Below are 25575 nucleotides of genomic sequence, written 5' to 3' on the forward strand. Positions count from 1 at the left end.
GAAGAGACAGGTGAATGGATAAACAGAACACGGAATATTCATACCGTGGAATACATGTCAGGCTTAAAAAGGAAGGAAATTCTGACACATGCTACAACACGAGAAAACGTTGAGAACATTATGCTAAGTGAAATAAGCCAGTCATTAAAGGACAAATACAGTATGATTTCGCTTATACAGAGTTCTTAGAATAGTCAACTTCATAGAGAAAGAAAGTAGGATGGTGACTGCTGGGAGCTGTAGGGAGGAGGGAATGGGAAGTTACTGCTTAATGAGTACAGAGTTTCGGTTTTGCAAGATCAACAAAGTTTTGGAGATGATGGCAGCTATGGCTGCACAACGATGTGAATGTACTTAATGCCACAAAACTGTGCATGTGTATGTTACATGTTTTTATTTTATTATATATATATATATATATATATATATTTTTTTTTTTTTTTTTTTTTTTTTTTTTTGAGATGGAGTTTTGCTCTTGTTGCCCAGGCTGGAGTGCAATGGTGAGAAGTTGCTCATCACAACCTCTGCCTCCTGATTCTCCTGCCTCAGCCTCCCGAGTACTTGGGATTACAGGAATGTACCACCACACCTGGCTAATTTTGTACTTTTAGTAGAGACAGGGTTTCTCCATGTTGGTCAGGTTGGTCTCGAACTCCCAATCTCAGGTGATCCACCCACCTCGGCCTCCCAAAGTTCTGGGATTATAGGCATGAGCCACCACACCCAGTTATGTTATATGTATTTTATATGAGGTTTTTTTTTTAAGTAGAAATGATGAAAAAGGAAAGCAGACTTTAATTCCTTTATAATTAGATATGACCAGCTCTAAGCCCTTTTCTTTGAGGCACTCTAGCTGCTGATCGTGTGTGTTGCTATTTACATTTGCTTCTCATAACAATTCTGCAGACAGTTACTCTAATTAACCCTTGTTTTACAGAGAAGAAAGACATGCTCAAATTCCCAGCAATGGTATCTACTGCAGCTGTAACTTTGATTCAGGTTTTCTAGGTATGGGAAAACACTGACGTTGCAAGATAGCCTGTAAGCCATAATACGTCTGTGGCTTCTGACTGGTGTCAGGGGATTTAGAATCCAAGCATCTTCCTCAAAACTATTGCTATAGCTTTTGGCTGATTGATGTCTTATTTCATAATTTGGTCCTTTTTTTTTGAGAAGGAGTCCTGCTCTGTTGCCTAGGCTGGAATGCAATAGCATGATCTCGGCTCACTCCAAGCTCTGCCTCCCGGGTTCAAGCCATTCTCCTGCCTCAGCCTCCCCAGTAGCTGGTATTACAGGCACCTGCCACCATGCCTGGCTATTTTTTGTATTTTTAGTAGAGACGGGGTTTCACCATGTTGGCCAGGCTGGTCTTGAACTCCTGACCTCAAATAATCCTCCTGCCTCAGCTTCCCAAAGTGCTGGGATTACAGGCATGAGCCACCGCGTCCAGCACATTTTTCACTGGGTAGCATGATTTCAAATGCATGACAAAGTTATGCAGTCTTACGGAAAGATATGTTCGTAAATTTCCTCCAAAGCATATCTCTTTCCTTCATGTTTGGGCTGTTCCACTCTTCACCTCTCATAATATTTGCTGTTAGTATTTGTCACATTTCCCATCCCAGTGAGGCTCTGCTGGGGATCTCATTATAGGTAAATCCAACTTGAGAAGAGTTCCACATTAAATTTGAGTGCCAATGAAAGAGTAATCTTTCAGCTAACCTCCTTCTCGGTCTTAGTCCACCCGCACCCAGGTGAAAAAAAAAGAAAAGAAAAGTAATTTTTTCTATGTGTCTGTTTCTCTTGATTGTAAACTCTTTTTTTATTTTTGTTTTTTATTTTTGAGACAGGGTCTTGTTCTGCTGCCCAGGCTGGAGTGCAGTAGTGCAATCAAGACTCACAGCAGCCTCAACTTCCTGGGCTCAAGTGATCCTTCCACCTCCACCTCCCAAGTAGCTAGGACTACAGGCCATGCCTGGGTACTTCTTGTGTTTTTTGTAAAGATGGAGTTTTGCCGTGTTGCCCAGGCTGGTCTTGAACTCTTGGGCTCAAGCAATCCACCCACCTCTGCCTCCCAAAGTGGATCATAAACTGTCAATTCTTTGTTATGAGTCAGGTCAGTCTCCAATTATTTTTCGTATCCTCTGCCCCTCCTATAGATTCTCAGAAAACTGATTATTGAGATGGTGGCTGAGGTATTGATGGAAGCATTGGTGATGATGGTAGGCATAGGTGCAGTGGTGTTGATACCAAAGCAAATTTCAAAAGTTGCAAAGAATGACAACAGCTAATACTGAGATGCACGCATTCTGTCAGACACTCTCTTGGGTACCTTTTATTTATTAACTATGAAATGCTGAAACTACATTATTTGAAAAGTTTTATGATTCCACGTTGTAGATGAAAAAACTAAAATTCTGATCCATTAATTGTTTTGGCCAAGGTGTCACAGATTCGTGGTATAATCAGGATTGTTGGAATCTAGTTTTGAGTCTAAAGCTAGTATCTCCATCTCTACAATATTCTACTTTTCCAGAAAGCTGCAGACTATCACTGCTTTGTAATTTAACAAAGTTTTCAGTGCAGCATGGTAGGAAACGCGTAAAGCTTTTGAAAGCAAGATACAAGTCCCTCCTCCATCATTTCTAATCAAGTAAGCTGTTTCCTCATCTAATATCGTGAGAAACTTCTGCTCTGCCTATATAAATAAGATTATCACAGATGAAGTATTTTGTAAACTGAACATTTCATGCTAATAAATGCTGCCTTTTCTGCAGCTACTTTTGTTCTTAATAAAATTTAGTTCTTTTGATCCATTTAAAACCTCAAGCTTGATTGACATTTTCCCTTTGTAGGTAGTGCCTTATGCTAAAAAAAAAAATTCTATCTGAATCAGTATTATTACTCAACTAATATGATTACTTATTTGTTGCTAAAGGGGAAAAACCTGGCAGATGCCACCAGTTGGGGGCATCACCAATAATGGGACAAGCTGACATATGCCCCTCCTGATGTGATACACTGAGACATAACATCTCTTGTGTTATTCCTCAAAAATCTAATCATGAGCCGGGCTTGGTGGCTCAAGCCTGTAATCCCAGCACTTTGGGAGGCCGAGGCAGGTGGATCACGAGGTCAAGAGATCGAGACCATCCTGGTCAACATAGTGAAACCCCGTCTCTACTAAAATTACAAAAAATTAGCTGGGCATGGTGGCGCATGCCTGTAATCCCAGCTACTCAGGAGGCTGAGGCAGGAGAATTGCCTGAACCCAGGAGGCAGAGGTTGCGGTGAGCCGAGATTGCGCCATTGCACTCCAGCCTGGGTAACAAGAGTGAAACTCCGTCTAAAAAAAAAAAAAAAAAAAAAAAAAAAAAAAAAAAAAAATCTAATCATGAAGAACAATCAGAGAAACTTATTCTGTAAAACAAATGACCTGGACTCTGCAAAAATGCAGTATTATCCAAGACAAAAGAAAGCAAACAACCAAAAAGGCAAAGAACATTCCAGGTTTGAGGAGACTGGAGACATAACTAAATACAATGTGTGATCCTGGAATGGGAAAAAAAATTGACAATAAATGACATAATTGGGACAACTGGCAGAATTTTAGTAGATTGTGTACATTAGATAACATTATTGTCACAATGCTAAATATCCTGATTTTGATCACTGTATGCTGGTTACAGGATGCCCTTATTCTTAGGAGATAACACACCAGAGTATTTACAGATGAAAGGTCACAGGGGACCAGGCATGGTGGCGCACCTCTGTAATCCCAGCACTTTGGGAGACTGGGGCATGTGGATCGCTTGAGCTCAGGAGTTTGAGACCAGCCTGAGCAACACAATAAAATTCCACCTGTGCAAAGAATACAAAAATTATCCAGGCATGGTGGCATGCCTGTAGTCCCAGCTACTCCGGAGGTTGAGGTGAGAGGATCGTTTGAGCCGGGGGGAGTCAGCAGGCTGTGGCGAGCCGAGATCATGCCATTGCACTCCAACCTGGATGACAGAGTAAGACCCTGTCTCAAAAAAAGAAGAAAGAAAGAAAAGGAGGGAGGGAGAGAAAGAGGGAGAAAAAAAAAAAGGAGAGAGACAGAGAGAGGGAAAGAAAGGAAAGGAAGAAAGGGAAGAAGGAAGGGAGGGAGAGAGTGAGGGAGGAAGGAAGGAAGGGTCATGATGCCTGTAATGTACTCTCAATGGGCTCACCAAAAAAATATATAAATAATATAAAAATACCATATATGTATGGGCTAAGATACCACATTGGGATAAAAATTAAAGCCAAATATGAAAATGTCAAATGGAAGCAAAAACATCTAGTAACTGAATTCTGAATTAGAAAGAAAGAAAAAAGTTGTTTTATTTGCACATAGTGGTACTAATTTTCCACAAATATGCCAGGAATCAGAGAAATCTAAATACAGATTAGATGTAAGGCAACAATCAAAGCTGCTGAATGTTAGAAGCATTCGGATAGCACGTTGGAGAATCCAAACCACGTTTTGAATTCACTACATCCCCCAGGGATATCTTATGGTCAATACATAGCATGGTAGGAAAAGTTTCCAGAACTTTGGAAAGAAAGATGCTAAGTCCCTGCTCCATCATTTGCTAATTGGGTGAGCTACTTGCTGTTAGCAGTTGAGCTGAACACAATTTCCGCATCTTTGGCAACTACTCCCGATACACGGGATACCTGGTGGGTCCTGATGCCAGGGCCAAAGGGAGATACCTAAACCAGGCTCAGCCAGCCAGATCTTCTTGTGCGCCCGAGCGTGCATGTGCCCGTGTTCGTGTGTGTGTCTGTGCGCGTGTTTGTTCTCCTGTGTGAGTGTTCGCGTGTGTGTGCACGCGCGTCTGTGTGTGCGCCCATGTTCGTGTGTGTGTGCGCGCGCGCTGGCACATCTAATACCTGAAAGTCCCCAATGCTTAAGTAACACCTGGAAGTAAATGAGTAGGTGCATCCAGCCACAACCGAATTATCGATGTTTCTGGATTAGTTCGCAACGAAAGGGCCAGCGACTCTACTACTCCGGGCTGGCCCTCTTTCTACCACAACAGGTTTTCCAGAAATTGCTCCGAAGCACACCTCAGTAGCTAAGCAGGGAAAGTTAAATGAAGGAATTCTTTGCTCCTAGGGGTCGCGGGGAGGAACTTCCCGGCCACAGTGTCTTTCGAATTTCACCGAATTTCCATGGTCAGAGAAGCAGCGTGGCGCAACTTAAAATTCAGACGCACTCCGAAAACTGCGGTCCTGCCCATCCCCTCCTGAAATCAGCGCCCTGGCAGTCCCAGGCCACCGCCCACGCGGGCACAGAGCTGTTCCTATTCTGCCCACGCCTCCGGGAGGAAAAGGGTGCAAATCAGGAGAGCCTAGTCCCCTCCCGGGTCTTCTATCCCCTTGGCCATCCCCGTGCGCGGCCGGCGGCTGGAACCGTACCTCGGGCGCGGGCGAAGCGGCACCCAGCGCGGTGTGGCTGGTGGAGTCCGGGCTCCTGGAGCCGTAGGAGCGGCCGCGCCTCATGCTGGCAGGAGCCCTGGGGGGCACTCGGACCCGGACCCGGACCCGGCCCTGAGCGAGGTGGCAACGCAGGGAGCTGGCGGGTGGCGCGGGCGTCTCCTCGGGCAACGGGTAAACACCGCGGGGACGCGGCGGCGCCTGGCTGCGCGCCAACTGGGTGGCCCGGCCTCTGGAGGCCAAAGTGGAGCCCGAGCCCCGCGAGCCTGTCCTCCGTGGCGAGGGCCTGCAGCTGAGCGGCCGACGCTGCCAGGGCGACCTTGGGCAGTCAGAGGGGATGGGAGTCGGTCCTCCCGGTGGGACTCTGCGGTGAGCGCAATTCCAGGCCTCATCCTTAAGTCAGGGATAAATGCAGCCAGTGGTCAGTGTGAACGGTACTGGAGCGAGTGAGGCTTAGGCGCCTTCACAAGGGTGAACGGAGCATTTATTTAGCACCCACTGTATGCAAATGGATCTGCGAGCGGAGCGTGCAACCTGTGTAGGTCCAGGTCCTGCGCTTGGTTTAGTATTCTGCTGTCCCTGTCTTGACGTTTTTAGGAAATTTCGAACAAGGGGTCTTGCATTTTCATTCTGTACCGGGCTCCGCAAATTATGTAGCCTGCCCTGGTGTGCGTTCTTTCATTTCACCTTCTCAACAACCCTGCCAGGAAATCTGGGTACTAGTAATAGCAGTGTTAGTAACAGCCACAGCTTCTCATTATGAAATACATGTGCTCTTTCATGCGCTGTTCTAAGTTCTTTCCTCAAATAATCTCCTTAAATGAAACAAGTTGTTTATTATTATTATTATTATTATTATTATTATTGTTATTTGAGATGGAGTCTCACTCTGTCACCCAGACTGGAGTGCAGTGGCACCACACCCAACCTGCAAGACCCTATCCCTAAAAAATGTTTTAAAAAGAAAATTAGCCAGGCATGGTGGTGCACACCTGTAGTCTAGCTACTCAGAAGGCTAGGGTGGGGCCAGGAAAGGTGGCTCACACCTGTAATCCCAGCACTTTGGGAGGTCAGGAGTTCAAGACCAGCTTGGCCAACATAGCGAAACCCCGTCTCCACTAAAAATACAAAAATTAGGCGGGCGTGGTGGCACACACCTGTAATCCCAGCTACTTGGGAGTTTGAGGCAGGAGAATCGCTTGAACCTGGGAGGTGGAGGTTGCAGTAAGCCAGCATGGCACCACTGCACTCCAGCCTGGATGACAGAGCAGAACCCTGTCTCTAAAGACAAAACAAACAGACAAAAGCAGAGCTATGGCAGCTTTTCTTGGATTCCATCGATCATCCTACATGCATTCATATCATCTCTGAGGATTTCTTCATCTGGACAATGGATTTTGATCTTACAGCAACTTTGCCATATATGTAATCCAGATGCATCTCAAGGCTTTCACTTAATGCACCATTAAAGAAAACATTCTTAATAAAAACTTAGGCTTTCAGAAATCTCCTATTAACAGTATAATTTGGAACGAACACATTTTCAAGTTGCAGTTTTTCCTTGCAGTAGAACCACTACAAACCTGTTAAATTTTCAAGGAACCAACCCTGCCAGAGAAAACAAAATTGATAAAAACTCAAGACACCTGGAAAAGAACCAGGTGGAAATCCTTCTCCATTAACTCTAACCCAATTGTTTTAGAATCCCATGTCATAAAGTCTAATTCTAGTCACTTGGGTCAACCTCGTATCTCTTATTCATGAGAATAGAAGATATAAATTTGCACAGTCTTTAAAAATCAGCATGACACAGATTTTTCTCTGTATAAAACTATGTGATTTTGTGGCAACTGGAGGCGGAAAAAGTACTTGGCTCAGCCCTCCCCAGATGCTTTTGAGATTTCTGGGATGTCAAGACGCGAGCCAAGTGCCTTTTCAAGCAGCATTTGATGACGTGATGACGTCAAAGATGTTGAGTTGGGGGGACCCTGAGGGCTGGACCTTGGAGAAGATGACGATTTAGACCAGCTGGGACCAGGGTGCTAGAACATTTCAGGCTGGGGGTTGGGGACGTGGTTTTCTAGGTCTGATAATAGTTTAAGCAAAGGAGGGAAGAAAAATATGTACAAATAAATTCCAGTCCAGACCTCTCACAAAACCCAGTGTGTGGGCAGCACATGTGGCCTACAGTACCTCAGTGCAGACCTCTGGCTTGGAGTTTTCTTGTGGTGTCATAAGTTTAGAACTCTGGTTTCCTCCTTTTACTTGTTTGCTTGTTTGTTTTGCAGATGTACATGTTTCTCATAGGAAAATTTGTAATATAACTTTTGGAGCTTTTTGACTTCTGTTTAAAAACTTGCCACTGAAATCACTTCTGTGACATTTTAATTGTCTAAGGGTTGTTTAAGAGTGGGCTTCATTTAAGTATTTTCCTAAACACTTGCTATGATCTAAATGTTGCTACTCCCCTCCCCAAATTCATTTGTTGGAACCTAATATCCACTGTGATAGTGTTAAGAAGTTGGGCCCAGCCGGGCACGGTGGCTCACACCTGTAATCTCAGCACTTTGGGAGGCTGAGGCCGGTAGATCACCTGAGGTCAGGAGTTCGAGACCAGCCTGGCCAACATGGCAAAACCCCATCTCTACTCAAAATACAAAAATTAGCTGGGCATGGTGGTGCACCTGTAATCCCAGCTACTCAGGAGGCTGAGGCGGGAGAATTGCTTAAACCCAGGAGGCAGAGGTTGCAGTGAGCTGAGATTGTGCCATTGTACTCTAACCTGGCTGACAAGTGAAACTCCATTAAAAAAAAAAAAAAAAAGAAGTGGGGTCTTTGAGAACTGATTAAGTCGTGGGGGCTGAACCCTCATGAATGAGATTATCTCTTATAAAAGTGGTTCAGATTTGTTAAAGGATACAAAATGACAGCTAAACAGGAGAAATAAGTTCTAGTGTTCCATACCACCATATGATGACTACTGTTAACTATAATATATTACATAGTTTCAAATAGCTGGAAGGAGCATATTGAATGTTCCTAACACAAAGAAATAAAAAATGTTTGAGATGATGGCTCTGCTAATTATCCTGATCACCATTCATTATTTGTATCAAAACTTCAGTATGGATCCCATACATATATATAATTATATGTCAATTTAAAAAACATTAACATTTTTAAATGAAGAAAAAATTTTCAAATGCAAAATTATTTCTTAAAAAAGACACATATATATGTATAAGTTGTTATTTACCCTAATAATGAAACAGAAGATCTTTGAGTTGTTTATCTTTTATTAGTATTATTATTTTAACATTTTTAAACTTTAAAAAAGTGGCTGAGTGAGCTACCTTGCATCTTCTTCCATGTGAGGATATAGCAAGACCAGCCGGGCATAGTGGATCAGGCCTGTAATCTCAGCACTTTGGGAGGCCAAAGTGGGTGAATCACCTGAGGTCAGAAGTTCAAGACCAGCCTGACCAACATGGTGAAACCCCATCTCTACTAAAAATTAGCTGGGCATGGTGGCAGGCGCCTGTAATTCCAGCTACTTGGGAGGCTGGGGCAGGAGAATCGCTTGAACCCAGGAGGCGGAGGTCGCAGTGAGCTGAGATCGCACCATTGCATTCCAGCCTGGGCAACAAGAGTGAAACTCTATCTCAAAATAAATAAATAAATATAGCCATTTTCAGTCCTTTCCTAGACTTGCTTCACTTGCTTGCTGATCCTTACTGGAATATCTAATAAATGAACACTCTTCAGCAATGACTTGACTTTGATCAGTTCATCCTAAAACAGATCCCCTGTCCCTTATTTGTTCTATTGTGACATACAGCTCGTTGTCAAACAATTTGTCAGTGTCATTTCCAAAAATTTTGACACATTTTCATTTCATTTAAGGTCCATTTTCTATCTTTTCCCCATACATATGACTGTTTCCAATATATTTCTACGCCTAAAATAAATGTGATCCATCTTATAAGTTTACTATAAGCTAAGCTTAGAGAACCATTGAGAGCTCACTTTATGAAAAATAACTCAAAGACCTTCTGTTTTATTATTAAGGTAATCACAATTGTTATTTTAAAAAGCAGAATATGCCGGGCGCGGTGGCTCAAGCCTGTAATCCCAGCACTTTGGGAGGCCGAGGCAGGTGGATCACGAGGTCAAGAGATCAAGACCATCCTGGTCAACAAGGTGAAACCCTGTCTCTACTAAAAATACAAAAAGTTAGCTGGGCATGGTGGCGTGTGCCTGTAATCCCAGCTACTCAGGAGGCTGAGGCAGGAGAATTGCCTGAACCCAGGAGGCGGAGGTTGCAGTGAGCCGAGATCGTGCCATTGCACTCCAGCCTGGGTAACAAGAGCAAAACTCCGTCTCAAAAAAAAAAAAAAAAAAAAAGCAGAATATTTCTTATAAAAAATGTAAAGTACATTTCAAGACATTTTAGTTGGGTAAATATAAGGTTCTAAAAAACACCTACAATAAATATGTATTTTCTGGCCCTATATGATGTTTATTTGACTTTAAGTTTTAGGTATATTTATATATGTATATATACACATGTTGGCTTGCCACAACCTCCATCTCCCATGTTTAAGCGATTCTCCTGCCTCAGCCTCCCGAATAGCTGGGATTACAGGCATGTGCCACCACACCTGGCTAACTTTGTATTTTTAGTAGAGATGGGGTTTCTCCATATTGGTGAGCCTGGTCTCAAACTTCTGACCTCAGGTGATCCACCTGCCTCAGCCTCCCAAAGTGCTGGGATTACAGGTGTGAACCACCTCACCTGGCCAAATTTCCACTTCTTAATGCTTATTTGGAATTAAAATTTATATGTTTTAAGTTTGAAAATGTCATTTTCACAGATGGGTACTGCTTACTATTGATTTCAGTTCATAAGCATGTGATTTAAGTTGAGCATATTAATCACTCAGAAGGCATCTATAAATTTACCTTAGATTTTTATGTTGATATTTGTCTTTGAGCATGTCATTATGCTGCAGATTAAAAGCTTCCAGTTGAAGGTTAGATGGAAGCTCTTCAACTGCAGTTGAATGCTAATATATTTTTGAAATACAGGAATTTCCTTTGCACATGCATTGAGGGCTGAATATTTTGTGAGAATGAAGATTTCACATCTTGTTTTAAATTTCATCAGCATAGAAAGCATATAGAGCAGCTTGACAGCTTGTACTTTGAACAATATTAGCAGTTATTGTATATAGTACTGTCTTGTCTTGTAATTCTACCTTGAATTGATTAACAAATATTACCAGCTCTACACCAAAAGCTAATTTCCAAAGCCGTTTCAGTATTCGATAATACTGATTGAAAGCTGTGTTTCTTATTTGGAAAACTTTCAATCTAACCCTGAGTTTAAAAAAATTGAAATAAAACATTGTCACCACTGACCCATCAAATTTCTGTGCATCAGAGCAAGTCAGGATATACAGTTTCTATTTATGGCAAAAAAAAAACTTATAAAAGTGACAATGGTTAAGTCCACAAGTGCAATAAAGTTCAACGTTTACCCTACTGGTTTAATAATGCCTGATAAATACAAATATTTTCTGTGCTGTGTTTGCTGATGAATAATATAATGAGTAACCATAGGTTTTTCATTTTCAAAAGCTTTGTAAATGTATTTGATTAAACCCTTTGTAAATGTATTTGATTAAACCCAGAAACACATATTTTTACCATCAACACATATTTTTACCATCATCAGTTGTAACACATTGGATTCTACTTCAGATTGTAATGAATTTGTGTTTTCTGTTTCTCTTAAAATATTCTCACCTGTATTCTCTCCACATAGGTTTTTTTGGGGGGGTCACTGATATCTCCAATAACAACTGCTCAGTATTGTTAACATCTGTCAACTTATCAAGAACCAAAGAAAATCATTTGCCCTGTTTTGTTTTCTTTTGTTTTGTTTTGTTTTTTGAGACAGAGTCTCACACTGTCGCCAGGCGCCAAGCTGGAGTGCAGTGGCACAATCTTGGCTCACTGCAACCTCCACCTCCCAGGTTCAAGCAATTCTCCTGCCTCAGCCTACCGAGTAGCTGGGACTACAGGCGTGTGCCACCATGTCCAGCTAATTTTTGTATTTTTAGTAGAGACGGGGTTTCATCATGTTGGCCAGGATGGTCTTGATCTCTTGACCTCGTGATCTGCCTGCCTCAGCCTCCCAAAGTGCTGGGATTACAGGCTTGAGCCACTGTGCTCAGCCCATTTGCCCTGTTTTTAAGGCAAAACATGTTCATGTTGCTCCCAACATCCTCAACTCTGTGAACAACCAGTCTCAGTGAAAGGCAAGTTTATCTTCTCTAAGAGCACATTTCTTTGGCTGCAGCAATTAAACATGATTTAATGAACTCAACATTGGTGAATGGCTCTCTGCCTGCTTAATAAATTAACCAGTCAGAACTGTCTTTGGTTGCAGACTCATTTTATCTTTTATTTTTGTGAGACAGCTCTGCTGTGATCAGATATTCCATTTTAAATTTTCTAATTTTCTGTTACTTTCCTATGAGATAAGGGTATTATAATGAATGCTTAGTCTAGTTATGTCAATGTCTAAGTGTTCTTTTAGCACATAGATAGTGTCATCTGCATAGTAAACTTAATACTTTGGCATCTAATTCTACAAAAAATTATCTATTTACTGTCTTAAAAGCATGACATCCAAAATCCATGTTTCTTGTAATAACATGATATGTAAGCTCTGGTAACTTTTTTTTTAGATGACGTTTCACTCTGTTGCCCAAGCTGGAGTGCAGTGGCATGATCTCGGCTCACTGCAACCTCCACCTCCTGGGTTCCAGTGATTCTCCTGCCTCAGCCTCCCAAGTAGCTGGGACTACAGGCATGTGGCACCTTGCCTGGCTAATTTTTTTGTATTTTTTAGTAGAGACAGGGTTTCACTATGTTGGCCAAGCTGGTCTTGAACTCCTGACCTTGTGATCTACCCACCTTGGCCTCCCAAAGTGCTGGGATTACAGGGGTGAGCCACCATGCCCAGCCAAGCTCTGGTAATTTTAAAAGTAAAGTAAATGTCACCATAGCACAATACATATGGTACTCCACCAAACACTGCAGAGTATGGCTGTACCCCTATTATTTGTGGTTTGTGGATCAGCAGGGCAACATGATAAGAGCACCACATGTTGTCTCTTTTGCAGCCCCTCAATCCTGCTATTTGAGTGTGAAAGCAACCAGAGATGAAACATAAGCAAGTGAGACTGTGTTCCTATAAAACTACATATGGACCCTAAAATTTGAATTTTTTGTCACATCATGTGTCACAAAATACTATTATTCTTTTTTTAAAAAAAAAAAAAAAAACACCCGAAAATCTAAAACTGACTCTTAGATTCTGGGCCATATTAAAACAGGCAACAGGCTGGATTTGGTCTATGGGCCATAGACCCCTGGTCCAGGGCAACATTTAGGATATGAGTACATTCTTCCATTGGAATCAACTTAAGATAAATTATTTAGTAAATGATGGCATGGGTAGTATTCAGATACAGCAACAGTTGTACAGGTGATAGAGGAATGACTAACATTTAGAGAACACTACACGGGGAAACAGAATGGAATTACCCTGCACTGCTGAGCGAGCCCTTGAGGTTTATGGTCATGATTTTAAAATGAAATCAGTCAGCTCAATTGTATGATTTTTCTCCTATATGTTTCAATTGTTTGAGAAAATGGAACATAGTTACCTTCAACCAAGGTCAGGGTTACGCCAGGCAAGGAAGATAGAGGAACAAGGTAATTGATTTACAGGGAGTCATTATAATGATGGCTCATGGAATTTAAGCTGGATAGTAAAGAAAATGAAGATAGGGAGAAAATAAAGGAATACAGGAGTTTGAAAAAATAGAATAGGATCAATGACTGAGAGGTCCTGATGAGGTCAGAACGTTGTTGCAATGGGGCTATTCCAGTGAAGTGAATTGAAAAGACAGTAGGTGGTGGTCGGAGTAGGAAGCTTAAAACCAGAGAGAGTGCAGTTCCTGGTCTAGGCTGTAACCGTGGGAACAGGTGGCTCTTGAAATATTGCAAAAAAAAAATCATTGATTTTGAGGCACGTCATCAATGAACTGAATGGCCAAAACTTTGGATGGGTCACATAGTTGGACATCGATGTCACCAAAGATGTTGACAGAGGAAGACAGCTAAGAGCAAATGTCTTCAACAGATGTAGTACTTAAAAATTAGGGCTGGCCAAGGTGGCTCGCACCTGTAATCTCAGCACTTTGGGAAGCTGTGGCAGGCGGATCACCTGTCAGGAGTTTGAGACCAGCCTGGCACACATGGTGAAACCCCGTCTCTACTAAAAACACACAAAAAATTAGCTGGGTCTGGTGGCAGGTGCCTGTATTCCCAGCTACTCCTGCTGAGGCAGGAGAATCACTTGAACCCAAGAGGCAGAGGTTGCACTGAGCCAAAATTGTGCCACTGCACTCCAGCCTGGGTGACAAGAGCAAAACTCCATCTCAAAAAAAAAAAAAAAAAAATTAGAACTGATCCACGGAGTTGGCAGCTTTTTCCCACACAAAAACTAACCCTCCTTTTTGGTAGCTGAAAATAACAGATTGCCCAGTGAAACTGCCGTGGTGTAAAACATTTTCCCTGCTTTAACCAAGTTGCCAATCACACCCTTAATTTAAAATGGATTATAAATGAGATCTTGTTTCATATATATGAAAACAAAAACCAGAAATACGTAAAGTATATGAGAGATCTTGTTTTCGTTTTGTTTTGTTTTGTTTTGTTTTGTTTTGCTCAAGAACTACAATGTCCTTATTAAAAAATACTGAAAGTTGGCAAGGTGTGGTTTCTCACACCTGTAATCCCAGGGCTTTGAGAGGCTGAGGTGGAAGGGTGGCTCGAGCCCAGTAATTCAACGTTACAGTGACCTAAGATCGTGCCTCTGCATTCCAGCCTAGGCGACATAGGGAAACTTTATCTCTAAAAATTAAAATTAAAAAACCAAAAGTGAGGCCGGACGTAGTAGCTCATATCTGTAATCCCGGCACTTTGGGAGGCCAAGGTGGGAGGATCACGAGGTTAGGAGATCAAGACCATAGTGGTTAACACAATGAAACCCTGTCTCTACTGAAAATACAAAAAAAATAGCAGGGTGTAGTGGCATGCACCTGTAATCCCAGCTCGTTGGGAGGTTGAGGCAGGAGAACCACTTGAACCCAGAAGGCAGAGGTTGCAGTGAACTGAGATTGAGTGACTGTGCTCCAGCCTGGGCAACAGTGCAACTCCATCTCAGAAAAAAAAGAAAAAAAAAAAACCTGAAAGTCCTTGGCTTTACCCCTCATCTTGAAGGCCCTCTAACAGTGGTTAAGTAGACACACCCTGGAGTAAGGGTGCCTGGTTCAAATCCTGTCTTTGCCATTTCTGAATTCCCTGATCTTGGGCAAGTTTCTCAACTTCCTAGGCAGGCGTCCCCAAACTTTTTACACAGGGGGCCAGTTCACTGTCCCTCAGACCGTTGGAGGGCCGCCACATACTGTGCTCCTCTCACTGACCACCAATGAAAGAGGTGCCCCTTCCTGAAGTGCGGCGGGAGGCCGGATAAATGGCCTCAGGGGGCCGCATGCGGCCTGCGGGCCATAGTTTGGGGACGCCTATAGGGTCTATCCCTCATCTGTAATATAGAAGTAATAGCAATCCATGCGGTTGCTTTGAAGATTAAGTTATTTAACATATGTAAAACGCTTAGTCTGGAACCTAGGACAAAGTACAAAGTAAGTATGAGCTGTTAGCATTACTCTTCTAAAACTGAGTGGAGAATTCCCCCAAAAGACACTGCAAAGAAGGGCTAGAAAAGCAAAGTGTTTACTCTTACTCTAAATTACTCCAAATTTTGGAAGATCATTGGCTTAATTTTCTTTTAAGTACTCAGTATGTAAGAATAAATTTTTAAAGCATTTTCTTTACTTTTGGAAAATAGGAATTTTAGAAAGGGGTTGGAGAAACAATGCGCTGCCTTGCCTCCAGGAGCTTAGAAATCAACTGGCCTCCGGGCGGGCGTGATGGCTCACTCCTGAAAGCCCAGCACTTTGATAGGCCAAAGTGGGAGGATCACTTGAGTCCAGGAGTTCGAGGCTGAAGTGAATTACGATCAGGCCAGTGCATTCCAGCCTCGGTGACAGAGTGAGACCCTGTCTCAAATAAATATTAAATTAAATTAAATGTCAATCAATCAGTCGGCCTCTGGGCTGGGCATGATGGCTCATGCCTGAAATCCTAGCACTTTGAGCAGAGTGAACTATGATCAGGCCATGGCACTCCAGCCTCGGTGACAGAATGAGACCCTGTCTCAATAAATAAATAAATAAATAAGTCAGTCAGTCAATCAATCAATCAATTGGCCTCATATGGTTAAACCAAAGCAGATATATGCCAAACATCTTATAAAGACATGCTATCTCCCCCACCAAGACAGGAATTTAACTAACTATATTAACACGTATAAGAAAATAACTTGATAATCACAAAACAGATTATTCCACAATGGAAGCTGTTGGGAATGGGGAGGTTGAGAAGACAATGGACTTCAAATGCCACTGTCTTGTCCATTTGATAGCTTAGTTTCTTACCTAAATTAATAAAAATCAAGATTTCACCCTCCAGCCTGCAAGCCTGTGGCTACAAAGCCCTCCCCAGGACTCCCCTTCCCTCAGGCTCCCTGTCCAGTCACAGGATGTGCCCAGAAGTCCACAGAACCAGATATTAAGGTCACCATTACAACCATTGTGATGGTTAATACTGAGTGTCAACTTGATGGGGTTGAAGGACAAAAAGTATAGATCCTGGGTGTGTCTGTGAGGGTGTTGACAAAGGAGATTAACATTTGAGTCAGTGGGCTGGGGAAGGCAGACCCACCCTTAACCTGGGTAGGCACCATCTAATCAGCTGCCAGCAAATATAAAACAGGCAAAAAATGTGAAAAGCCTAGATTGGCCTAGCCTCCCAGACTACATCTTTCTCCCGTGCTGGATGCTTCCTGTCCTCAAACATCAGACTCCAAGTTCTTCAGCCTTGAGACTCGGACTGGCTTCCTTGTCCCTCGGCTTGCAGATGCCCTATTGTGGGACCTTGTAATCATGTGAGTTAATACTCCTTAATAACTTCACACATATATATGATAATCACAAGACAGGTTATTCCACAGTGGAAGCTGGTTGACGGGGGTAGACTGGGAAGACAGCAGACCTCAAATGTCAATGTCTTGTCCATTTGATAGCTTAGTTTCTCATCTAAATTAATACACATACACACACACACACACACACACACACACACACACACACACACACACACATATCCTATTAGTTCTGTCCCTCTAAAGAACCCTAATACAACCATCAAAGCAAGATTAGTCAGGATTATTCTAAGGTAGTAATGAAAAAATGATATTGCTCCCACAAGTTGAAGTTCTAGAAAAACTAGTGTTAAAAATTCCTCAACAAAAATGATAATTTGCCTAAAATTCTGCTAAAATCAACGGCAAAAGCAAATGTGGTTTCATAAATGAAGGAAAAAGACAGCTTCTTCTGGATCTTTAAAATACCCTTATTATTTTGGAAAATCTTACGGCTTTGGGTGGTGGTGGGTTTAGTGTGGGATTTTCCTGACCCCATTTTAGACATGTGTTAGGTTTCTTTTAAAATTGCGCCAACTTTCTTTCAAAAAGCAACAAATACTTCTTGTTTTTAAAAGCTGAGAGCGACGACTGTTTCTCATATGTACTTAACTGCCCTGGATTCTCAGTGTTGATTCTAACTTCCTGCTGAGGTTTCACAAAAGCATTCAAAAACATTTCAGTAAGTTTTCTGATTCAGACTAGGCTAGATTTTTATTACCAGTTAAGATTTAGCCAATCATATATATAATATATATTATATATATATTATATAATATAATATATAATATATATAAGATAATATATTTTATTTATATATATATATATATATATATATATATATATATATATATATATAGTGATTCTCATCTTCCCCCCTCAGAAACATCATCATCCTAAATTAGTCTAATTTTTGGAAAGAGGCTTTATCTTCTGCTGATTTCACAGATTTAACATCAGTTAAAATATCCTATTTATAAACTTGCATTACTGGCCATAAATTTATTTGGTCTGTAAAACTTCCTCTTAGAAAAGAGAAAGAGAAGGAAGCAAGACACAGGAAGCTGAGCAATCAGCTAATGGTTTTTTAAAAAATGCACACCTCAGCCTTCCCAGACACAGATGTCCCTTGAGATAGCTCCTAAAAGTGTTATCACTAGATACAGAATGCTGATTTAAGAGCATCAACTGCTTCTATTTCATCTGATAAATCAGCCTGCTGAATACAGAGCACTGATCAGAGTGTACAGTGAGTTAAAAAGACAGTAAAAGGTACTGAACTCTGTCTTCAAGGATGTTCAGATTAACAAGGAATGATGAGATTTGTAAAAGGGAAAAAACAAAATCCTCCCACCTTGGCCTCCCAAAGTACTGGGATTACAGGCATGAGCCACCTCACCCAGCTGACTTTTTAATTTTTTTGTAGAAACCAGGATCCCACTATGTTGCCCAGGCTAGTCTCAAACTTCTGGCCCTAAGCAATCTTCCCACCTTGGCCTCCCAAATTGCTGACATTAGCCACTGTGTCCAGCCTAGCCCTTTCTCCTTCTGAAGCCAATGAATCTTTGTTCAGTTGGAGTCTTTTTCAGAACCCCGGTATTTGGAACAGATCAATTTGGAGATCCCCCTGTTGAGCTTGGTAACAAGGGGTGAGGCTTTAGAGTCCCACTAACGTGCCTCTCCATGACCTCCATTGCTCATGCCACCCAGCATCTCCCAAGAACCTCCGTGGAACCTGGGTGCTCAGAAAAGGACAGGTTGAAAACGAGTGACCAATAGGACAAAGTGTGTTTCCAGAGTTGCATTTCTGATCTCTGGGAGATCTTACTATTTGTCCTTAAATAGTACTTTCTGGGACCACAGAAAGGGCAGAAGACTTGGAAGTCATTAGGTTCAAGGGCCAAGTCAGCCACTTAACTATCTGTGTGGAACTTACTGAAGCTCTATTGCCTCACAGATCAAGCAAGTGTAATAATACCTATGTCGTAGTGCTCTTGTGGTTTGCATAATGTATTAATTCTTTGATAAAGTATGACATACTTTGCAAAACATATGATAGAATACTATTTTTATGGGAAGCGATGTAGGTGGTGGGAAAAACGATAGATTGGGACCCCTTGACATTGCTCAAATACAGGTTCTGCCATTTGTTACCACTGGCAAGTGTCTTATTCTCTTTGCGTCGTTATTTCATGTGTAAAATGCAGTAAATAGAGCATTGCAAGGTAAATCTTTTCACTCCAGCTCTTTAGAGAATCCAAAGTGACCTTGACGGACAGTGAAAGAAATCACAACATGGAATTCCTCTAATAAAAATTTACTTATTTAAAATAATTTTGGCTAATGTTACATATACACAATTTTTAAAAAAGCCTCTTTACACTGTTTAAAAAAAGAAAAGAAAAAAAAGAAAACCTCCAGAGGAAGAAGAGGGATATCTCTTTTCATAAGCTTTTTTATAAGAACAAGATGATATTTCAGCTGGGTGCAGTGGCTCACACCTGTAATGCCAGCACTTTGGGAGGCCCAGGCAGGCGGATCACCTGAGGTCAGGAGTTTTACCAACATGGAGAAACCCTGTCTCTACTAAAAACACAAAATTAGTGGGGCATGGTGCTGCTTGCCTGTAATTCCAGCTACTCAGGAGGCTGAAGCAGGAGAATCACTTGAACCTGGAAGGCAGAAGTTGCAGTGAGCTGAGATGGCGCCATTGAACTCCAGCCTGGGCAACAAGAGCAAAACTCCATCTCAAAAAATAATAATTATATATATATATATATATATATATATACACACACACATACATACACACACACACACACACACACACACACACACACACACACACACAGTGTTTCCCAGAAGCTTCCAGTGAGCTTGCTTTGGCTAGAACTGCATCCCACCCACAAAGCAATCACTGGGAAGCGGGAGTGGTACCAACATGTGGAAGGATGCTCAGACAAGATGGTGTCTACCAGCAAAAGGCAAAAAAAAAGACTTTTGGCCGGGCGCGGTGGCTCAAGCCTGTAATCCTAGCACTTTGGGAGGCCAAGGCGGGTGGATCACGAGGTCGAGAGATCGAGACCATCCTGGTCAACATGGTGAAACTCCGTCTCTACTAAAAATACAAAAAACTAGCTGGGCATGGTGGCACATGCCTGTAATCCCAGCTACTTAGGAGGCTGAGGCAGAATTGCCTGGGCCCAGGAGGCGGAGGTTGCGGTGAGCCGAGATTGCGCCATTGCACTCCAGCCTGGGTAACAAGAGCGAAGCTCCGTCTCAAAAAAAAAAAAAAAAAAAAAAAAAAAATACTTTTGTATAGTCATTCAACAATGCTGGCTTCAATTTCTACCCTTGGAGTCCTGCTGCTAGGCTAAACCCCTCCATGTTACAAAATACTCCTCCATTCCATGAAGAATTTCTATATACAGTGTCAACAGTTTACAATGTGAAATTGTTTCAATGGATTCTCTTTTGAGACAGACTCACTCCATTGCCCAGGCTGGAGTGCAATGGCGCAATCTTGGCTCACTGCATCCTCCGCCTGCCAGGTGCAGGCTATTCTCCTGTCTCACCTCCTGAGTAGCTGGCATTACAGATGTCCACCGCCATGCCCAGCTAACTTTTGTATTTTTAAGATGGGGTTTCACCATGTTAGTCAGGCTGGTCTCGAACTCCTGACCTCAGGTGGTCCACCTGCCTCAGCCCCCCAGTGTTGGGATTACAGGCATGAGCCACTGCGCCCCACAAATGGATTATTTTACCTGAAAAGAAGTTCTGGCCTCTGGTTCTTCATTACTAATGCATTTAATTATACCTGCATGATTTGTCTTATAGAAACCATTTTAAACTTTTCATAAAAGGGGTAAGCTTGCAAAAGTACGTCATTGTATAAGAGACACCACCAACCTGCTCAGTGTAGAGGTGGCAGTCATCATCTTATGGATGGAAGTCAAGATGGGACTTAGCCGATACTTCAATGAGTTAAACAGATTGGCAGAGAGAAAAAGAGTTTTCCATGAAGAAAACAATGATATAAGCTAAGTAGGAAGAAGGAAGTAGAATTTTCTACAAAGATAGCCATCTTTTGTGCAAGATCAAATAGGATTGCTTGGTACACAGCAAAAAAGCATGAGCAATTAGATCCTAAAATCACACACAGAGCTAAAAGTGAGTTTTCTGCTTATATATAAGGACATTAAGTAGCAAAATGAATGAAAAGCTAGCCAGATTTTGTGACCTATCTTCCAATGACATACTTATTTAGTAACAGGGCTGGGACTGGAAGGATGCTTGTCTAAGTTACTGACTCTTTGAACCCATTTCAATAATGGAAGTAGCTGATGAGTCTTCTCCAAGACCACAGTTATTTGGGTTTCAGTGGTTCAAATCACATTCCATTTGAAAAATGAAAACAAAAAATAAAAATAAAAATAGAAAATTAATACATGCTTTTACAGATGAATGTAAAATTGTACCTCCTTTAATTTTAGTTTATCAGTAATGTTGTCAAAGATCAGGCAGGAATTAGATTAATTTATACAAGTAGAATTTTGGATTTCAAGTTGAGAGCAAAACACGACTTTTTTTTATCATCCATTTAGAAGAGTGAGCCAGTGTGTCCTGGTCAAATCATTTCCATCTGTTCATAAAAAGAATTTCTCTTGAAAATCTTACCCGCTGGCTTCCAGCTGCTTGGTGGCCTGAAACATCCTTTTCAATTGTACAAAAAATTCCTAATAATAAGGTTAAGGACGATTAAATCCTTGTACACATGTGAAATCTTCTGTTTCTTTTAAAGATCTTTTGAAGGCATGGAGCTGGACAGGAAAGGCTTAGCATTAAGTGCAATTTGAGATGGGAAGAAAAAGTACACTATAAAGCATCTCCTCTTTGCTTCAAAAATAAATAAATAAATGGGCCGGCGCACTGGTTCACGCCTGTAATCCCAGCATTTTGGGAGGCCAAGGTGGGGAATCATTAGGTCTGAAGATCGAGACCATCCTGGCCAACATGGTGAAACCCCATCTCTACTAAAATACAAAAAAAATTAGCCGGGCGTGGTGGCACATGCCTATAGTCCCAGCTATTAGGGAGGCTGAGACAGGGGAATGGCTTGAACATGGGAGGTGAAGGTTGCAATGAGCCAAGATCCCACCACTGCACTCCAGCCTGGTGACAGAGCAAGACTCCATCTCAAAAAAAGAAAGGAAAAGAAAAGAAAAATATTTCAAGGTCGGGCGTGGTGTCTCATGCCTGTAATCCAAGCACTTCGGGAAGATGAAGTGGAATGATCACTTAAGGTCAGGGGTTTGAGACCAGCCTCACCAACATGGTGAAACGCTGTCTCTACTAAAAATACACACACACACACACACACACACACACACACACACACACACAAATTGCCAGGTGTGGCGGCATGTGCCTGTAATCCTAGCTACTGGGGGGCTGAGGCAGGGGTATCACTTGAACCTTGGAGGCAGAGGTTGCAGTGAGCCAAAATGGCACCATTACACTTCTGCCTGGGCGACAGAGCAAGATTCCATCTCAAAAGAAAAAAAACAAAACAATAAAATATTTCAAACATTGTAATGCAATACCTATCAATCAATCCTTCATTGAGCAACTACTGTGTTCAATTGTGTGCAGGACAAATACACAGAAGACACAAGAAATATAAGACGAGTGAAAACCGCCAAGCTAGAGGTGTCTTCTGTATGAACTCTGATGTTCCCTTTTGTTTTCTAAAATGTTTAAAAATGGGGTGAAGTAATAGTAAATAAACTGAAAGCAGAAAATGTGCCACACCAAAGAAAAGCAAAAAAGAGAAGTTCAGGTTTTACAGAATATTCAGGTGGCCACTAGGGGATGCCAGAATGTTACTGCCTTTCAGCAAGTCTGCAGTTTCCCCCGGGTAACCTGTGTTTGGGATTGAATGTAGTTCAAATTGACCAGAATTAACTTTTCTTTTTCCAGCAAAATTGTAAGATTGTGACTCAGCTCACATATTCATAGGAGACTGGTGATATGATTTGAATCTATCCCCTCTGAAATTCATGTGCTGAAACTGGTGGCCAATAGGGTGGTATCAAGAGGAGGGGCCTTGGCCAGGCCCTGTAATCCTAGCACTTCGGGAGGCCAAGGCGGGCAGATCACGAGGTTAAGAGATCAAGACCATCCTGGCCAACATGGTGAAACTCCGTCTCTACTAAAAAATACAAAAATTAGCTGGGTGTGATGGTGCACGCCTGTGGTCCCAGCTACTTGGGAGGCTGAGGCAGGAGAATTGCTTGAACCCGGGAGGCGGAGGTTGCAGTGAGCCAAGATTGTGTGACTGCACTCCAGCCTGGGCAACAAAGCAAGACTCCGTGTCAAAAAATAAATAAATAAAAGATAAAATTAGCCAGGCATGGTGTTGCACGCCTATAGTCTCAGCTAGTTGGGAGGCTGAGGTGGGAAGTTTGTTTGACCCTAAGAGGTTGAGGCTACTGTTGAGTGCACCACTGCACCCCAGCCTGGGCGACAGAGGGAGACCCTGTCTCAAAAAAAAAAAAAAAAGCCTAATACTATGATTCTGCTTTTTTATCTTAGAAATGTAAAAAAAAAAAATGTCTAGACATAAAGAAAAACTTAGAAATATATAAATCAAATCCTAACAGGGGTATTTGGAGATGATATTACACTATTGTTTTTCTGAGTTTTTTTTCCCTCTGCTGTATTCATTTGCTGCAATTTCAAGATACCACTTAATGCTTACCATGAATGTCAGACATTGCATGAGCACTTTATCTAGGTAATGACATGACTGCATAGAAGTGTTCAAAGTCTTCTCCACTCCCAATCTAGCAAAAATAAAAGAGGATAGAGAGAAAAAGAGGAAAAAATATGTTTTGTGGCAGACGAGGCTTGGCATTTGGGCAGAGAGGGCTGTTAGAGAAATGAGAGGCAGTGGAAATTTTAATAAGAACTTTGACCTGTGTTATCAATCCATTCTGGGTTTTGTTGTTGTTGTTTTTTTTTTAATGCAAATAAAGGTTTAAACTGTGTTGCTTTTTGTGGCTGGTGCGTTTTTCTTTAATAGAAACATGACCTTGAGAATAAGCAACTCGGATTCTGGCTTTATAAAGGTTCAAAAACATGACTGCATTTTATCAAACACAAACACTGCCTCGAATTAGTAAGAAAAGCTGAATCATGCCAACAAATCTTGTCCATTTCCTATTTAATAAAAACACCATCCTCTGCATATTTACGTGCCCTTCATCTACATTTTCATCCTAATATACCTACAATACTATGTCTTGATCAAAATGTATTGCATTAAATTTATAAGCTGCACCGACTTCATATGTAGGTGTGGTAGCAGTTTAGAAACAATTGAAGATGTTGTTTTGGGAAAGTTTTCCAAGGCTGCTCAACTCTTCAGTGGAAAACTCATCCACACCCCGGAACCTCAGCTTTCCCGCTCTGCTCCTCTGTAACCATGCCAAACGTGTAGGTAACGTTTGTTCAGGTGGAAACAAGTGTGTTGGAAGCAAGATGGGGGAGTGTTGAGGGCGGCTGAAAAGAGGTTTGCAGAGCTCTGTCCATTTGGTTTCTCAGTCCCTCACTGAGAGACCCTTAAGAAGATTTTAAGCAGCTTCAAAACCAATGTTTTTGCAATAAAAGTATTTATCCAAATTTAAAACTTCTGTGCTGCAAACTGATACCATCAAGAAAGTGATTAAGACAACACAGAGAATTGGAGAAAATATTTGTAAGTCGTATGTCCAGTAAAAGATCTGTATCCAGAATGTATTTTTTAAATCTTATAACTGAATAAGAAGATAAAGTTTAAATGGGCAAAGGAATTGAAGACATCTTTCCAAAGAAGATACACAAATGGCCAATAAGCACATGAAAATATGCTCAACATCATTATTCAGTAGGGAAAAGCCAGTCAAAAGCATGAGATTCCTATTTTGCATGCAACAGTTCAGCTCTAATAAAAAGCACAGATAATAACACACCAGGCACAGTGGCTCACGCCTGTAATCCCAGTGCACTTTGAGAGGCCGAGGCAGGTGGATCACTTGAGGTCAGGAGTTTAAGACCAGCCTGGCCAGCATGGTGAAGCCCCATCTCTACTAAAAACAAAACAAAACAAAACAAAAAAACCACCAAAAATTAGCTGGGCATAATGATGCATGCCTGTAATCCCAGTTACTTGGAAAATTGAGGCAAGAGAATCACTTGAACCCAGGAGGCAAGGTTGCAGTGAGCCTAGATCACACTACTGCATTCCAGCCTGGGTAACAGAGCAAGACTCTATCTCAAAAAATAAAAAAAATAATAATAACAAGTGCTGACAAAAATATGGAGGAACTGGGGCCCTCATGCATTGTTGGAAGGAATGTGAAATGGTGCAAACACTTTGGGGAAAGTATATGACAGACACTCAAAACATTACACAGTTACCATGTGATCGAATGTGAAGTGCTTTCTCCTGCTAAGCACTTTGACTCCTAGGTATATACCCAAAAGAAGTGAAAACATATACAAATCTTGTGCATGAATGTTCATAGCAGCGTCATTCATAAGTCAAAAAGTGAAAACAACCCAAATGCCCATCAATTGACAAATGAACAAAATGTGGTATGTCCATACAGTGGAATAGTATTTGGGCCAGGTGCAAATTACAACTGTAATCACAGCACTTTGGGAGGCCGAGTGGATTCCTTGAGCCCAGGAGTTGTAGAGCAGGCTGGGCTACATGGCAAAACACCATCTCATAAAAAAAAAAAAAAAAAAAAAAAAAGTATTCAGCCATCAAAAAAGATGAAGCACTTGAGTCCTACATAGAGTTGGGATTGACACATACAACTGATGAAACTTCAAAATAAGCTAGTCACAAAAGACCACCTATTTTGATTCTATTTATATGTAAT

General features: G+C 41.7%; 1 protein-coding gene across 1 annotated transcript in view; it reads right to left on the bottom strand.

Moving 5' to 3' along the window:
• The window catches only part of CCDC170 (coiled-coil domain containing 170), a 129551-nt gene extending 123941 nt beyond the window's left edge, over positions 1-5610 (bottom strand). The window contains exon 1 of the mRNA XM_010331419.3: positions 5446-5610. Coding sequence (XP_010329721.3) covers positions 5446-5529 — 84 coding nt within the window. The 5' untranslated portion in view covers positions 5530-5610. The remainder of the gene's footprint in view (positions 1-5445) is intronic.
• Positions 5611-25575: the final 19965 nt, after the last annotated feature.

The sequence above is a fragment of the Saimiri boliviensis genome, chromosome 4 (genome assembly GCF_048565385.1).
Source record: "Saimiri boliviensis isolate mSaiBol1 chromosome 4, mSaiBol1.pri, whole genome shotgun sequence".
In the NCBI taxonomy this organism is placed as follows: domain Eukaryota; kingdom Metazoa; phylum Chordata; class Mammalia; order Primates; family Cebidae; genus Saimiri; species Saimiri boliviensis.